General features: G+C 37.4%; 1 protein-coding gene across 4 annotated transcripts in view; it reads right to left on the bottom strand.

The window, feature by feature from the left end:
* The window catches only part of INVS (inversin), a 150056-nt gene that overhangs the window by 121409 nt on the left and 13341 nt on the right, over positions 1–15306 (bottom strand). For all 4 annotated transcript variants that reach the window (XR_009532773.1, XM_060101074.1, XM_060101076.1 and 1 more), the window contains exon 3: positions 11017–11183. Coding sequence is in view for 3 of the 4 variants with exons in the window: in XM_060101074.1 (XP_059957057.1) it covers positions 11017–11183 (167 nt within the window). In the remaining variant the exon portion in view is untranslated. The remainder of the gene's footprint in view (positions 1–11016; positions 11184–15306) is intronic.

Genomic DNA, 15306 nt, shown 5'->3' with positions numbered 1-15306 from the left:
TCCATGGGAATCTAGGCTTGTGGGGATCTCTTATCTATTCATGGAAAGCAGATGCTTGAATTTTCATGACAGTAAAAGCGGGGGTCAGTGTAGAGATAAAGATGATTAGAAAATGAATGTGGTTGTAGGAAACATGATCATGTTCAAAACAAAATGCTGCAAGCCACGTAGATTTAAAAACAATCTGCAAGGCAGTCCTACTGTGTTTGAGAGGTATTATATCACAAAGAAAGAAAACACTGGACTTAAAGGCATTAGCTCTGGGTTCAAATTCTGAATCTGGCCCATAAGGAAGAAGCCCTTAGGAGAGCAGTTCTCCTGAGTTCCCTTACCCTGCTGCTCTCTGCTTGAGCGCCCCTTTCCAAAAAAGTCTTTTGCTTTGTCAAGAAAGGAGAGGAAGGAAGGAAGGGAGGGAGGGAGAGAGAAAGAAGGAAAGAAAGAAAGGAAGGAAGGAAGGAAGGAAGGGAGGAAGGGAGGGAGGGAGGAAGGGAGGGAAGGGAGAAAGAAGGAAAGAAAGGAAGGAAGGAAGGGAGGGAGGAAGGAAGGGAGGGAGGGAGGGAGGGAGGGAGAGAGAGAGGGAGGGAGGGAGGGAGGGAGGAAGAAAGGAAAAGAAAGAAAACTTTAGGTATTTTTTTGGAGAGCTGACAGGGAAACTGACTGGATCTGAGAATTACTCTAAGACAGAAGAACCAGAGGCCTGAGAAGGTAAGCTGCAGAAGAGTAACTTCTCTTTCAGTGGAGCATTATCAGGAGCACTGAGCAGGGAATCAAAAAAAAAACGAGATAATTCCTGACTCTGCAAATGACGAAGTGGCCTTGAAGAACTCAAACTAGACCTCAGTTTACTTCTATAGAAAATAGTTAATATTCAACTATTCTAACTGCTAAGAAGCTACTATGAAATTAAATAATTTTTTTCTTACTAGAACTATGTTACAACTCAAAGTAGTGATTTCAGTGAAGATTTGCTGACATGCTGTTTCTTGTGACTATAAATTTCATCTATGCAGGTGGAAGTACATTAACTATAATCAAAGTATTAAAGAATGGACAGGTTTTTATTTCAAGTCTCAGATTTGTTTAAAAATAGACAAATCTGGGTTTTGGTTGGAACACTCATTTGAATGTAAGACCCTAATTATTTGAAACCAGGTTCTAAACTGGAAAGCCAGAGGTCAGGTTTAGATATAGTTTCTAAATACTCAGAAGAGGACAAAACTGATGCTAGTTTGGAAACCTCAGAAGTTAGAATGTAATGAAGCAAAGATTCTTCAGACTAAGACTCTGTCTGCCTGGAAAAGGTAGCTTAGCTGAGGTTGAAGTCAAATGGGGTAAACTGCAAGTGTTGTCTAACATAGCCCCTCTCAGTCCAGAGATGTCTTGAGAGATCATTAAAATTCCAGAATATAAGGGTTTCATATGCTCAGACTTTCCTACATTTCTAGGTAATGTGGGCATTGCAAACGTCTTTTGGTGCGTTCTTTTAGAAGCACACCAACATCTAAAACCCCACTTGCTTACTCTTCACATATCCTCTGGCAACACAGTTTGTGGCAGAGTGAGCAGCTATTAAATTGGTTTTAAATAGACTGAGTGAATACAGCCACAGAGAAGCCTGGAAGTACCCACTAAATACCCCAGGCCATCTTGCTGCTTGCTCAAGTTTAAGAACCACTAGATTAGAGCACAGATACAAGGCTTCCAGATAGCTCATGAGGTGAAGGCTGGGGAAATGTGACCTGAGTGCTTAAAAGTCTAAGCCAGAAACAAACAACCCAATCAAAAATGGGCAGAACACCTAAATAGACATTTCTCCAAAGAAGACATACAGATGGCCAAGAGGCACATGAAAACATGCTCAACACTGCTAATTACTGGAGAAATGCAAATCAAAACTACAATGAGATATCACCTCATACCAGTCAGAATGGCCATCATAAAAAAGTCTAAAGGGGCTTTCCTTGTGGCACAGTGGTTAAGAATCCGCCTGCCAATGCAGGAGACAAGGGATCGAGCCCTGGTCTGGGAAGATCCCACATGCCATGGAGCAACTAAGCCCGTGTGCCACAACTACTGAGCCGGTGCTCTAGAGCCTGAAAACCACAACTACTGAGCCTGTGTGCCACAACTACTGAAGCCCGTGTGTCTAGAGCTCGTGCTGTGCCACGAGAAGCCACCTCAGTGAGAAGCCCGCACACCGCAATGAAGAGTAGCCCCCGCTCACCGCAACTAGAGAAAAGCCTGCACGCAGCAACGAAGACCCAATGCAGCCATAAATAAATAAATAAATAAATAAATAAATAAAAAGTCTACAAACAATAAATGCTGGAGAGGATGTGGAGAAAAGGGAACCCTCCTACACTGTTGGTGGGAATGTAAATTGGTACAGCCACTATGGAGAACAGTATGGAGGTTCCTTAAGAAATGAAAAATAGAATTACCATATAATCCAGCAATGTCACTCCTGGGCATATATCCAGAGAAGAACATGGTTGGAAAGGATCCAGGCACTGCAGTGTTCATTGCAGCACTATTTACAATAGCCAAGACATGGAAGCAACCTAAATGTCCATTGACAGGTGGATGGATAAAGAAGATGTGGTACATATATACAATGGAATATTACTCAGCCATTAAAAAGAATGAAATAATGCCATTTGTAGCAACATGGATGGACCTAGAGATTATTCTACTAAGTGAAGTGAGTCAGACAAAGAAAGACAAATATCATATGATATCACTTATATGCAGAATCTAAAAAAAATGATACAAATGAACTTATTTACAAAACAGAAACAGACTCACAGACTTAGAGAACAAACTTATGGTTACTGGAGGGAAGGGTGAGGAGGAGGGATAGATAGATTGGGAGTTTGGGATTGACATGGACACACTGCTATATTTAAAACAGATAACCAACAAGGACCTACTATATAGCACAGGGAACTCTTCTCAGTACACTGTAATAACCTAAATGGGAAAAGAATTTGAAAAAGAACATGTGCATGTATATGTATAAGTGAGTCACTTTGCTGTACACCTGAAACTAACACAACACTGTTAATCAGCTATACTCCAATATAAAATAAAATTGTTTTTAAAGTATAATAATGAATAACAACAACAACAACAACAACAAAAAGGCCTAGGCCAGGAACTATTCTTGCTTCCATTCTCCTTTTGCCTACCTACAAATAATGGTCACCAAGTTCTGGACATTTTATCATTTTTTATAATAGGCTTTTATTGAGGCATAACCTATATATAATAAACTGCATAAGTCTCAAGTAAACAGTTTGATAAATTTTTATGTAAGTAACACACAGATCAAGACATAGAACATTTCCAGCATCCCTGAAAGATTCCTCATGCCACTCTTCAGTCACTACCTATCTCTTGGGTAACCACAAATCTGATTTGGGTCACCATATCGTTTTGCCTGTTTTTAAAATTCATATAAATAGCATATATATCTGACTTCTCTCATTCGACACGATGTCTATGAAGTTCATTCATGTGGTTGAATGTATCAGTAGTTTGTTATTTTTTATTGTGTGGTATTCCATTGCAGGAATACACCACAATTAACTTACTCATTTGTCTGTTGATAGGCATTTGGGTTGTTTGCGTTATAAGAACATTTGCTATTTCAAACAAAGCTGTCATGTATGTTCTCATACATGTCTTTTGGTGGAAAAAAGCACTTATCTCTCTTAGATATGACTGGCGTAGGGGTGTGAATTGCAGTGATCGTGTGTGTGTGCATGTGTGCACATATATATATATATATATATATATATATATTTTTTTTTTTTTTTTTTTTTTTGCGGTACGCGGGCCTCTCACTGCTGTGGCCTCTCCCATTGCGGAGCACAGGCTCCGGATGCGCAGGCCCAGCAGCCATGGCTCACGGGCCCAGCCGCTCCGCGGCATGTGGGATCCTCCCAGAATGGGGCACGAACCCACGTCCCCTGCATCGGCAGGCGGACTCTCAACCACTGCACCACCAGGGAAGCCCCTGCACATATATTTTTAACTTTAGTAGATATATCTGGTTTTTCAGAGTGGATGTTACCAATTTACATTCTTACCAAAAATATTTGAGAGTTCCATTTGTTCCATACCCTCACCATCAGTAGGTACTGTCAGGCTTTTTCATTTTAGACATTCAAATGGTTGTGTGGCGGTATCTCATTGTGGCTTTAATTTGCATTTCCTTAATTAATAATGATGTTGAGCACCTTTTCATTTGTCTTTTGGGCATTTGGCTATACCCTTTGTAAACTAGGGTTACATGTTTCAACATGAATAAATCTCACAGACATAATGTTAAGTCAAAAAAAAAAAGCAAGTTGGAGAGTAACACACAGTATAATACCATTTACATAAAGATTTTAAACATGCAAAATAATATTATTGTTTCTGGGCATGTAAATATATATAAAGTAAAAGTAGAAAAATACACATGGGAATTGAAACCACAAAAATTAAGATAGACTAAGGTGGCAGAAAAAGAGGGGAATGGGATTTAGAAGATAAAAAACTTCAAGTTTTATTTCATTTAAAAAAATCGGAAGTAAAAACTTTAAAAAATTCAGGTTCATCTCTTCTGGATATTAGGTACCTGAGTGTTTTTATATTATTTTCTATTCTTACCTATAAGTTTAAAATAATTAATTTAAAAATAAGACAGAGGGCTTCCCTGGTGGCATAGTGGTTGAGAGTCCACCTGCCAATGCAGGGGACACGGGTTCGTGCCCTGGTCCAGGAGGATCCCACACGCCATGGAGCGGCTAGGCCCGTGAGCCATGGCCGCTGAGCCTGAGCGTCCGGAGCCTGTGCTCCGCAATGGGAGAGGCCACGACAGTGAGAGGCTTGTGTACCACAAAAAAAAAAAAAAAAAAAAAAAGACAGAGAACATTAAGGCATATACAAGGCAAAGTGAATGATGAATAAGTTATTAAGAGACGAGAACTGAAAGGAGAATTGACTCCATTTCCTCATCCAATGGCTAACTGGACTAGAAGATCCTAAAGGATCTTTCTGTTTCTGATGTCTACTGATTCCTAAAGACTAATTTGATGTTTACACGTGTATTGCAGCATGACTAACAGCAATAACATTGATAACTTACACTTCTAGAGGGTATATTTCTCCACCAAGCAGAATGCTTTATATCTAAGAACTCATCATTCCTATATGGTGGACAGGGAGAGGTACTGTCCCATTTTATAATAAAGAAATTGAGGCATACAAAAATTACATTTGTTGAGAAATTAAGCTCACAGAGTGTTGTAAAATCCTACTTACAAAATTATGTGTTGGGGTGGATAATGAACAGGAATAAATAATATATAATTTAAACTCCAACAGTTTTGAAGACTATACCATTCATGATAAATTTATCTGATGTTCACATTGATTGATTGATTGATTCCTTCATTTATGTATTCATTAAACAAACATTAACTGAGTCTTTATTAAATGGCAGGAACTGTGTTAAGACTGGAACTATAAAACCAAATAAGGGACTTCCCTGGTGGCACAGTGGTTAAGAGTCCTCCTGCCAATGCAGGGGACAGGGGTTCAAGCCCTGGTCTGGGAAGATCCCACATGCCACGGAGCAACTAAGCCCATGTGCCACAACTACTGAGCCTGTGTGCCACAACTACTGAAGCCTGTGCACCTAGAGCCCATGCTCCACAACAAGAGAAGCCACCGCAATGAGAAGCCCACGTACCACAATGAAGAGCTGCCCACGCTTACCGCACCTAGAGAAAGCCTGCGCACAGCAATGAAGATGCAATGCAGCCCAAAATAAAAATAAATAAATAAGTTAGTTTAAAAAAAATCAAGTAAGACGTGACCTCTGCCTTCAAACAGCATTAGAGGGGATGAAATATAGATAAGTGAAATTCATAGTTAATTGTTAGGTATACGTACTGAGGAGGAATAATGGAATACAGAGTTGAAGGGGACCGGGTAGGGGTTGTTTGGTGTTTAAGTGTTGAGTACGTGTAAGATAAGGAAACCAAATACTGTTAGGTGGTATTAAGTTTTCCAGAAAAGTTTCGGAGGTATTCTACTCTTCTTTACTTTTTATAAGTCATTAACATGGAAACAACATGTTTTTAAAACTGAAAATTAATATTTAATTTTCATAGATGAATGAGAATTCTCTTTGTAAACCAAAATGAAAAAACAACCCAACCACAACCTGAAGCTTCTTTAATTTTTGTGTTTAACATGATATAATTTTTTGAAGTGGGTAGTCAATCTTCTTGAAGCCAAATTAATAATTTTCTGGAAGATTAAAAATGCATAACTATTAAAATTTAGTGTGATTGCTAAAGTTTTTATTTTATCCTTATCAACAAATAAATGTATCTGTTGAAGTCAGAGAAATAGTAGCTTCCCAGGAGCAAAACATTTCTAACAATTAGATATCTTTTGTGAGAAACCCAGAAAAGGTATGACCGATTGCTTTCTTGGATTAAACTGAGGGTACTAAATGAAAAACAAATTAGGTACAGATGTTCAGTATATTGAGATTAATTTGATTCTCATGGGTATCATTTCCTTAGCTGCTTGGACTAACAGCAATTTGTTCCCAGAAAAGTGAATATGTGTCAAAATAACTAAGTCAATCAACACAGTTCAGTAAGTTTCTCCTATATATGTATTTTGAAACTGGATAAATGTTTCTAATAAACAAAATGTCTAGCATTTGTATTCATAATGACTTTCTATATAAGTAACATAAAATGTACTCATTTGTTCAACGAAGACATATCAGACACTGTGTTAGATTCTGGGGGATTCAAAAATAAATAAAACAAGTCTCCTCCTGGAGCTCCAATGTAGTGGGAAAGAGGCAAGTACATACAAGATAGTGGGGCTCTAATAGAAACACAAACAAAATGCTACGCGAACATGAGTTTTTCTTACTAATCAATCTAAGATGCCATAATATAGTTCCCTATCACAAAAAACACAAAACCATAATAAATAATATATGAGAATGGTTGATCTTTGGGTCATTAATAATAACAGTGCTATTTACATGTTATGGCTGTTGATATTTTATAAAACACTTAGGTATATTACTATCACATATAGGTATATATACCTTACAGTAGATGGGCCAACTTTAATTATCACTTAATATCTTTATCTATGGTCTTTGTAAGCAACTTAAGAGTAGGAATCACGTCTTTCATCTTTGCATTCCAAGACCTAGCACAGTGCCTGTTGCACAGTAAGTTTTAACATATGTTGAATGAATGCATGCATGCACGTATATATGAATATTGATGTTACATAAATAGCACACTTCTGAGTTCACAGACAACAGAATTAAGTGCACTAGACAATACTTGACAAGAATATTTGATATCCAAAATATCAGAGAGGTTCACTAAACAAAGGGATGTGAAGTTTAATAGGGATCGGTACTGACAGTACTTATTTATAGCAGACATGTGATTCATTTTTAAATATTCTCTCTAGATGTATAATCATGATACACAATAGACACTTGGCAACTACTTATTGAATGAACAGTTCTACCTCCACAATGTATCTATTGGATCCAACTGTTCCTTTCCATTGGCCTGAACTGTAATAGATTTCTATGTACCTCCATTCTTGTCCTCTTCCAAAGTAGCTTTAGTTGCCATATTTGTCCCCCTAAAATAATTTGATCATGTAACTTCCGTTCTCAAATTTCCTAAGCAGCTCCCTAGAATTCAGGACCCTTCATTTAAAAAATGTAATAATAAAAAAAAAAGGCATAGGAAGTGCATAGCACAAAAGTCTGGCACTGGCACACAGCAGATACTAAACAGCTAAACATTAATGAGCTAGGTTGTCCTGGGAAAGTTAGTTATTCATATGTTTTAAAATGAGAATGGATCCCTACACAAAAATCAATTTGTTATGTATTAAAAGATTTAAGTAGAAAAGAAAATATAGGATAACGTAAAAACAATCTCTGCTTAGCTCTGTTTAGTCTACCAGCTATTGTTTACTGCTAGGTTTCTTAGAGCCTCACCCTATACAAGCAGAGTTTAGGCAACTGCTAATGACTTGCGAGGAATTTGTACTCAGGTTTTCGGGTTCCTTCTCTGTGGTCCCCTTCTCTTCAGGAGTTTGCCCTTCAAGTTCCAGCTACTGCTAACACCAAACTACACCTGGGTTTCCCCAACTGACTAAGAATCCTGCTTCCTGCTAGGGTTGTTATTCTTTTGCTTTCCAATTTGGAAAATGCCTTGAAGGAAAAAGCCAGGATAAATGCGGAGCTAATTTCATGTGCTTCCCTTCTCTGAACCATCCTGCCTATGCTGACTGCTCCCAGTGCCTTCAAACAATCTGTTTTGTTCAGTTTTCAGATGTGTTTGGCAGATGAGCTGTTCTAAAATAGGTGGTCATGGTGAGAACTTATGCCTAGTCATGAAAGTCTCTGGTTGGTTGCTCCTTTTTGTGATTTCTTCTTTTATATCTTTAAATGTTCCATCAGTGGTTAATTTATATTGTGTTTCTAATGGTGCCAATATCTGATGTTTTTGATAGAAATCTGTTTATTGTTTCAGCTGACTCTCCTTCACGGTAGATTGATTGCTCATGTGTTTGGTGATCTTTCACTGTGAGATCATGTTTGGTCTGTTTTAATATGGGGGAATCCTGGAAGTTAAAGGTGAAGATATTTTTTCTAAAAGAATTTGTGTTTGTGTCTGCTTAGAGGCAGGGTGGGCTACAGAGCTGGGACATATCATCTCCAACTATTTTTGAAAATTATTTCTAGATCGTCCACCATCTTATCCCTGCCTGAAGTATACTACCTCTGATTTCTTAATCATGGTGCTTTTGCATGAAGCACAAAACCAAACACAATACCCAGGTTTGATCTGGACAGAGCGGAGTATTAAAGAATGATTATCACCCTTGTTCTAGAAATTCTACTGCTAGTATACCTTAAAGGTATATTATGGCTTTTGGCAAACATGCAAATACAAACAGGAACACAGAGATGGGGAAACGCATAATTATCAGATAGGTGAAAGAACATGAAACTTGTTACTTATGAAATCAGCTATGTAAACTGTGACATGTAAATCATAGTTCTATTTATTCTTTGACACTAAAGAAATATCTGCTTAAAAAAATAAAGGAGAAACAAAAAGCAAACAGAAACAATGCACTGCATCTCACAGAGAGACTTAGCAGCTCACATGTCTGGTTGTGCTCTCCCCTTCTCTCAACCTTTTTCACATTATACCTCTACAAAAATGTCATACTGTTGGATCATCAACTTAAATTCTTTTTCTTTCCTCACATGATCCACTTGATGTGCAGTTAGTTTCCCCCAACTTACATTTTTAAAGTTGAGTTTTAAACCTAAGTGAATCACAATGAAAAAATCTAAAGTGTGTCAAATTCTTAGTAGTGGGGCTATTCCCAATCTGAAATGTTTACTTTTTTATGATAACAAGTTAAATAGAGTTACAGTTCCTTAGTAAATAATTTTAACAGCTGACAAGCCTAGGTGAAAGGTTATAAATACCTGAGTGGTAGTTAAAACTGAGATTGAAAATGAGAGATTTTTTTTAAAAATTACTGTAATGAAAAGCAAATTCAAGAGCAATAACTTTGGAAATAACCTGACAGACCTAACTGATAAGAGCATATAACTAGCATATTCAGAAGTATATCTTAATGTCAGTCTCTTTTTATGCTTTCAACTAATGAAAAGGTATTTTTCTAACCCCTCAATTAATCAGCTATATCTGGTTCACATTTTTTTTTTTTTTTTTTTCTTTTTGCGGTATGTGGGCCTCTCACTGTTGTGGCCTCTCCCGTTGCGGAGCACAGGCTCCGGACGCGCAGGCCCAGCGGCCATGGCTCACGGGCCCAGCCGCTCCGCGGCATATGGGATCCTCCCAGACCGGGGCACGAACCCGTATCCCCTGCATTGGCAGGCGGACTCTCAACCACTGCGCCACCAGGGAGGCCCTGGTTCACATTTTTTAATGGGAAATAACTCTAATAGTTTCTGCTGGATCTAAATAATTTTCATTGCTTTTTATTCCCAAAATACATAAGTCTAAAATAACAAAGAGAAAAATATCAGGCACTGGAAATATATTTTATAGACCAAAATTTTATGGTGAGAAAAATCATTTTCAGATAAATAAGTCTTCAAATAAATTTAGAAGCTTCCCATTTTATTTTTTTTGATATGTATAATCCTAAAAAACTGAGCTCTTAACAAGCCTTTAAAAACTTGAAATCATTTATACTAGCAATATAGATTTAGATTTTTAAAAATTTGAAAATACATATCAGAAAATAAATTTCTTTTATGCTCCCTAATGCCACATACTTTATGGGCAACTACAACTTTTTATTGTAAAAGTAACACGCGTTAAGGAAAACATTTTAAACAATGAAAAGTACCAAAATTCATATATATTCCCAATATTTAAACTCAACCACTATTGAGATATATATACAGTTCATATATATATATATATATTGGCCGTACCGCACAGCTTGCAGGACCTTAGTTCCCCAACCAGGGATCGAACCCATGCCCCCTGCAATGGAAGCATGGAGCCCTAGCCACTGGATGGCCAGCGAATTCCCAAATCCAACCACTATTGACAATTTAGTGTATGGTGGTTTTCTTTTTTTCTTTGCCTTTTCTCATGCATAAATTGATTTGTAATATAGTTTAATCATATTAATACATATAATTTTATTTCCTTTTTCCCAACTTAACTTTAGATCAGAAAATAAATTCCATCGCTGGAGGAACTTGGATAAGTGAAAGCAGCCACTGACGGTTATCTGTGCTTACTCTCTGCAGTTTAAAGATTACAGTTTTTAGAGAAAACATATGAAACTAAGAGTTATATACTTGTGATTTCTTTACCATGTGTCCATCTCACAGTTCCACTAATCAATTAACAAATACCACAGAAAAGGTTTACTCTTCACGGTAGTTTTACTTCTCACCTTTTGAGCTGCAAGATGGAGGGCTGTTCTCTGGCTATGGTCGGTTTTATTAACATCTGCTCCTGCCTTCAGGAGAGTATCTGCACAATCCAGTCTGTCAGCCAACACACAATACATAAGTGGTGTTCTCCCAAATTGATCTTCTTTGTCTTTAACGGCAGAATTTCCTATGAGGATAAGAAACAGATAGTGATATTTGATAATTATTGTTTTTATTACTAATATAACTATGAACTATATTTACTAGCTGTTTCTTATCAAGTACTGTGGTAAATGCATTAAATATATTATCTCATTCTTACCCTATGAGATAGATATTACTGTCCCTATAGTATAGGAAACTGAGACTTAGAGAAGTTAGGTAACTTGTACACATTACAATGACAGTAGGTGGTGAAGCTAAAATTCAAACTGATAGTTGACTTTAAAGGGTATGTTCTTAACAACTCTGTCATACTAAATTAACATTTTGAGATGTGAGGTTATTTTTTCCTCCCTTACTCCTTTTGTGAAAAAATACTTAGTGTAGATCATACACTAGGCATTGTGGCATGTTTTTGAGATCTACAAAAATGAATCATAGTTGGCTTCCTGTTTTAGACAATATGGAGCAAACGCATACTATCATGATCCTCCTGCTACTTAAAACTAAACACCCCAGGCAAAATAAATGAAAGGTGGTGAAAAGAAGGCAAATTGGTTAGGGAACTATGAAACTTCAGGAACAACCTGGTATTGAGTTCCCTGATTTTTTTTTTTTTTTTGCCTCCTATATAAAGCCAGCCTGGGTGCTAAAGTAGCTCATCAGAAATACCAGTGGGCACATACACAAAATTCCCCAAGAAGCCTGCTCTCTCCAGTTAAAATATTGGGAAGGGAGTAGCTCTGCAGGAGTGAACTCTTTTGACTATACTTCTGCTACTCAAAGCACATACAACAAAATAGATTGTACCTCTTTTTCTCTCCAATGGATACTGCAGAGACTGTGGGGAGGAGCCCTATGAAGCATTGTGCCCTGAATTAGGCAAAGGATAGCAACAAGGTGGTATCTTACCCCTTCCCCCTTCCCTTCCCAAGGGGAAAGGTTATGGAGAGGAGGAAGCTAGAGAAAGCAATTCTTTAAATCAGTGCATGATGCCATGGATAACTGAGCAGCCCATAGGTGAAACTGACCAGAGTCAAAATAGCAAAAGCTTTGAGAATGGAACTCTTGGTGGGATACTTCCTAGGTTCTAAATTGGCCTGGGTAGCACAAAAATAGGGCAGACCAGAAAATAACTCGCAAGAGCTCTCAAAACTAACTTGACATTTGAACCACAGTCTACAAAATTGGAACAAAATGTTCATTCCAAACCTAAACAGATTGTCAGTGTACTAAAATAGGAGATTTAAAGTAGGATCCAGAGTCTTATAACATAATACACAAAATGTCCAAGATATAATCCAAAATTACCAGACAAACCAAACACCAGGAAAATATTAAACAAGAAAACACAATCAGCAGGCACCAAAACTGTGATGATACAGATATTAGAATTATCTGACAAAGATTTTAAAGCAACGGTCATAAAAATGCTCTGACAAGTAACTATGAATGCTCTTGAAACAAATGGAAAAATCCAAAGTCCCAGCAAAGAGAGAAAATATAAAGATAAACCCAGTGAAAAATTTAGAATAATAAATGTTTAAAAATAAGTAAAAAACCAGACTTCCCTGGTAGCACAGTGGCTAAGAATCTGCCTGCCAATGCAGGGGACACGGGTTCAAGCCCTGGTCCGGGAAGATCCCACATGACGCGGAGCAACTAAGCCCGTGTGCCACAACTACTGAGCCTGCGCTATAGAGCCCATGAGTCACAACTATGGAGCCTGCACACCGCAACTACTGAGCCTATGCGCCACAACTACTGAAACCCACACGCCCAGAGCCCGTGCTCCACAACAAGAGAAGCCACTGCAATGAGAAGCCCATGCACTGCAATGAAGAGTAGCCCCCACTCGCTGTAACTAAGCCTGCATACAGCAAAAGACTCAATGCAGCCAAAAAAAAAAGTTAAAAAACAAATAAAATAACCAAAATAAAAATCTCACCTAATAGGCACAATAGCATAATGGAAATGACAGAGGAAAGAATCACTGAACTTGATGACAGACCAACAGAAATTATTCAGTCTGAACAACTGATAGAAAAGATTGAAACAAATAGAATCAACAGAGTCTCAGGGCTCTGTGGGATAATAACAAAGTTTCTACCATTTATATCATCAGAGTCCCAGAAAGAGAGGAAAAAGAATGAAGGGCTGAAAACATATTTGAAGGAATAATGGTTAGAAATGTCCCAAATTTGGTGAAAGACACAAACCTACAAATTTAAGAAGTTGAACAAAGCTCAAACAAAATAAACCCAAAGAAATCCATACTGAGTCAATCAAAATCAAATTTCTGAAAACTAAATTCAAATTACAGTGTATTTCTCATAAGAAACTATGGAGGCCATAAGGCAATAGCACAACATTTTTCAAGTGTTGGGGGAGGGGGGAGAACTGTCAACCCAGAATTTTATATCTAGTGCTTGCATAGGGCCAGGGGTAGGGAGAAAAGAGGAGTGTTTGAGGGGTCATAGCTAAAGGGTAAAGGGTTTTTTGGGGGGCTAATGAAATAAAATGAATTATGGTGATGTTTGTACAACACAACTCCGTGAATATACAAAAACTACTAAACTGCACACTTTAAATTGGTGAATTGTATGGTATGTTGGTATGGTGGATCTCAACAAAGCTGTTACAAAACACTCCGCTACATACACATTAAAATGGACTATTAAAAACATTTAAGAAATGCAGAGGAAGACAGGAATGGGGGATTGAAAAACAGAGGAAACAATACGTAATACGTTGGAAATCTTAAATTCTAACATTAATGATTCCATTATTGGCAAATGGTATAAGCACGCCAATAAAAAGATTAAAAAAAAAAAAGGAGGACCCAACTATATGTTGTTTATAAGAAACTCACTTGAAATATAATGGCATAAATAGGTTAAAAGTAAAAGAATGGGCACAAATATACCATGTGAACACTAATCAAAAAAGCTGGAGCGGGCTTCCCTGGTGGCGCAGTGGTTGGGAGTCCGCCTGCCGATACAGGGGACACGGGCTCGTGTCCCGGTCCGGGAAGATCTCACATGCCGCAGAGCGGCTGGGCCCGTGAGCCATGGCCGCTGAGCCTGCGCTTCCGGAGCCTGTGCTCCGCAGCAGGAGAGGCCACAACAGTGAGAGGCCCGCGTACCGCAAAAAAAAAAAAAAAAAAGCTGGAGTGTCTATATTAATATCTGATAAAGTAGACTTCAGAGCACAGGCAATTACCAGAGATAAACAGAAATATTATACAATGATAAAAGGTTCAATTCATCAAGAATACATGACAATCCTAAATGTGTATGTACCAAACCACAGAGCTTCAAAATACAAATAGCAAAAACTGGGAGAATTGAAAAAACACTTGAAAAATTCACAATTAGAGCTGGTAACTTCAACACCCCCCCTTAATAATTGCTTGAATCACTAGAATGAAAATCGCAAGGATAAAGAAGAAGCGAATATTATCATAAAGCAGCAGGTATACTGGTATTTATTGAACATATTATCCATTGACAGCCAGATACACAGTCTTTTAAAACAACCATGGGACATTTACCAAAATAGACCACAGATTGGTCATAAATGTTAACAGATTAGAAGAAGCGAATTCATATGAAGTATGTCCTCTGACCATAATGTAATTAAACTAGAAATCAATAACAGAAAGATAATTGGAAATTACTGAATATTTGGGAATTATTCAGTGATTAATTAATTAACTATGATTAATTAACTATGTGTTCAACAAATAGACAGTCCATTGGTTAAAGAGAAAATCTCAAGGGAAATTAAAAAATACAGTTAAATGAATGAAAATAAAAATACTATTGTAAGATTCCTACCCTACACATGAGGGGAGCTTAGAAGGAAATATACAGCATTGAATACTTGTATTAGAATAGAAGAATAGTTTCAAATCAGTGATCTATGCTTTTACTTAGGATCCCCTCCCCCCAAAAAAAAAGAAAAAGAAAAAAAAAAGAGCAAACTTAACCCAAAACAAGCAGAGGAAGTACATAATAAAGATAAAAAGTAGAGATCAATGAAATTAAAGTCTGAAAAACACTAGAGAAAAATCAGTGAAGCTAAAAGTTGGTTCTTGGAAAACATCAATAAAATTGATAACTCTTCAATCAGATTGATCATTAAAG

The sequence above is a fragment of the Mesoplodon densirostris genome, chromosome 6, assembly GCF_025265405.1.
Source record: "Mesoplodon densirostris isolate mMesDen1 chromosome 6, mMesDen1 primary haplotype, whole genome shotgun sequence".
In the NCBI taxonomy this organism is placed as follows: domain Eukaryota; kingdom Metazoa; phylum Chordata; class Mammalia; order Artiodactyla; family Ziphiidae; genus Mesoplodon; species Mesoplodon densirostris.
This window is presented reverse-complemented; position numbering and strand designations above follow the sequence as displayed.